The following is a 2,688-nucleotide window of genomic DNA, read 5'->3' on the forward strand; positions in this document are numbered from 1 at the left end:
AAATAAAAAAAATGAGTCTCATACACAGGTTAGCGATGCAAACTTGTCTTGTCCATTACTGAAAAAGAGCTAGCCGATATTCATTCATATAATTAATAAACACTTACTGAAAGGCTAAGTTAAAATTGGTGATGCTGGGACAGACTAAATAGTTTTTATGCTCTGTTTGGTAGATGAGCTGTTGAATAGAGAAAGTGCTGCTATTAGTGAAAACAATTAATACATTTTGTTTATGTAAATGAGGTGGAAAAACCGTATGTGTTACAATGATGGCCCTTTTTTTTTTTTTTTTTTTTTTTTTTTTTTTTTTTTTTTTTTTTTTTTTTTTTTTTTTTTTTTTTTTTTTTTTTTTTTACCCACCTGTTGTGCCTCTCTCCAGGCCAGCTCCATATGCTGAGACTAGACCAGGGTCCCCAGTCTGTCCTGGTTCCCCTACTCGCACCTGGAAAGGACTTCCTGGGATGTGAGAGCCATTGAACTTGACATCAATGGTGTGGATGCCATTCTCCCTGGGGATGAACCTGATTGCGTATTTGTCTGGAGGACAGGACGAAGGGATTTGTTACCAGTAGTTCCAACATAAAAGAGGTTTGAAACTTACGAGTTCAGGCAGTGACTCTCTGGTTTTTGTCTTGTTACCGTATTTTGCCTTAAAAAAAACCTACCTTTCTCCAGCTCGGTGACAACACACTCCTCCAGAGCACCAGAAGGGCTGTGGACTTTGGCCTCCATCTTTCCCTGTGCTCCATTCAAACCCACTGCAAAGGAAGCTGGGTGATTCACTTTCAGACCAGACTCCTGTCAGGGATGGATGCACAGTCAGTTGCATGATGGGGAGAACACAGGGTAACACTTCACAACACACACACACACAGTCATGTTTAAAGAGCAGATGAAATTGCTGCCAACAAAATAGTTATTTTGTTCTGTGTTTCTGTTCTGCTGTATTCTTTTCTATTCTCTGCTGTTTCTACTCTTACCTGAGGTCCTGCTGGTGCAGCTCCAGCAGACAGAGGCAGATGGCCACAGCATTCAAAAGCAGAATGAACACTTCTCTACATTCTACCAGTGGAGCAGCACGGTCTTTAAGGAGGAACTGGTATGATGTACAACTTTCAGTTTAAAAGAAATAATAGTGGCAGATTGTTTTTCAGTACTCATGTTTAAGAAAGATCTGTTAAATTTGATTATTGTTTGAAAACTTCCAGTACTGGTGCAGATATGATACCAGAGCATTAACAAACCTGTACTTTTTCTGTATCTTGTAAAGAATACAAATATTTTCTATGAAATACTTATTTCACAGAAGAAGCCCAAGTTCTATTATAAATTTATGGTATAATAAGATGTAAATTATTTTAATAAATGTTAGTTTAAATGTTTTTATTTTAAATATTGTCTAAAGGAAAGCCACTGTACAAGAACTTTAAAAAAATATTAAACAGGGGACAATTTGTAACCTATTCATATGTATAAAATGACATACTACACAGAAAATTAAAATAAGAAACAGATAAGAAAATCTGTTTTTGATTAATAATGTCTATTTTCTGACAAGTCAAGATACTTGATCACATTGATGCAAAAACACTGTAAACCCAATTTTGCCAGCTCTTCTCATTAATTGGAAAAATCACTGATTTAAATAGGATAAGCAAGTTGGCAAAATCCCAATCTGCTGACTAAGTTCCTCTTCACAGCAGATTATAAAATATCTAGTCCAACACTGATGTGTAATTCTCATTAGGTACCCGGACAGCAATGCTTCATCTGTTGACTGTACCCTACGACCCAAGATCAACTGACAGCAAGGTCTGCTGTGGCCCATCTCTGTCTGCTGTAGCTAGCTGACCAGGGAGCTGACGATGCTGCTGCTGATGAAGATGATGGTGCTGTTAAAAGCCTTTAAATGAAACACAAGAGAAACACCACAGTTCCACACCAGACCAAAAGATGGGATGAGCAGAGCCAGGCAAAACCACAGGTATGTAACTGAGCCGGACGGGCGAGTGTGTTTGGGGCTACAGTACATGACTGAATATATTCCAGATGTCACTTTACAAAGATGACGTCTGATGAACATGTTACTCAACAACCGTTGGCCAGACAGCAATTAAGTCCAATATAAATATTTCTGGTAAGCCATAAGATAAATCCTATTTTTTTTGTCATCTCATGGTCTAGTGCCGCCATCACAACAGAAGTTAATGAAAGTGTCTGAATTCTATTGGTAATTATCAGACACATAAAAATCACCCTTGGAGACAGCGAGCTGGACAAAGTCACCTCTTTCACCTACCTGGGCAGCATTGTATCAGCATCAGGTGGTTCTGACATCAAAGCCAGAATCAGGAAAGCTAGACACGCCTTTATTACCCTGAGACCAGTCTGGAGGTCAACATCCCTATCTGTCCGCAATAAAATATGAATTTTCAACAGCAACGTTAAGTCTGTCCTTCTCTATGGCTCAGAGACCTGGAGAGTCACCAACACCCTAACCAACAAACTCCAAGTATTCGTCAACGGCTGCCTTCGCAACATACTGAAGATCAGGTGGACAGATAAACTAAAGAATACTGAATTGTGGCAGCGGCAGAAACAAGATCCCATCAACCAGCAGATTGCCAGGCGTAAATGGCAATGGATAGGACACACCCTGCGGAAACCCTCACAGGACATAACTCGGCA

At 39.4% G+C, this 2,688-nt stretch overlaps 1 protein-coding gene across 1 annotated transcript in view; it reads right to left on the minus strand.

Moving 5' to 3' along the window:
* The window catches only part of LOC109971061 (filamin-B-like), a 2,555-nt gene extending 1,359 nt beyond the window's left edge, over positions 1–1,196 (minus strand). Inside the window, exons 1-2 of the mRNA XM_020619078.1 lie at positions 666–1,196; positions 361–537 (exon numbers count right to left, since the gene is read on the minus strand). Of these exons, the coding sequence (XP_020474734.1) occupies positions 361–537; positions 666–732 (244 nt within the window). The 5' untranslated portion in view covers positions 733–1,196. The remainder of the gene's footprint in view (positions 1–360; positions 538–665) is intronic.
* Between the last annotated feature and the right edge of the window lie 1,492 nt (positions 1,197–2,688).

This window comes from Monopterus albus, unplaced genomic scaffold (assembly GCF_001952655.1).
Source record: "Monopterus albus unplaced genomic scaffold, M_albus_1.0 scaffold214.1, whole genome shotgun sequence".
Classification (NCBI taxonomy): Eukaryota; Metazoa; Chordata; class Actinopteri; order Synbranchiformes; family Synbranchidae; genus Monopterus; species Monopterus albus.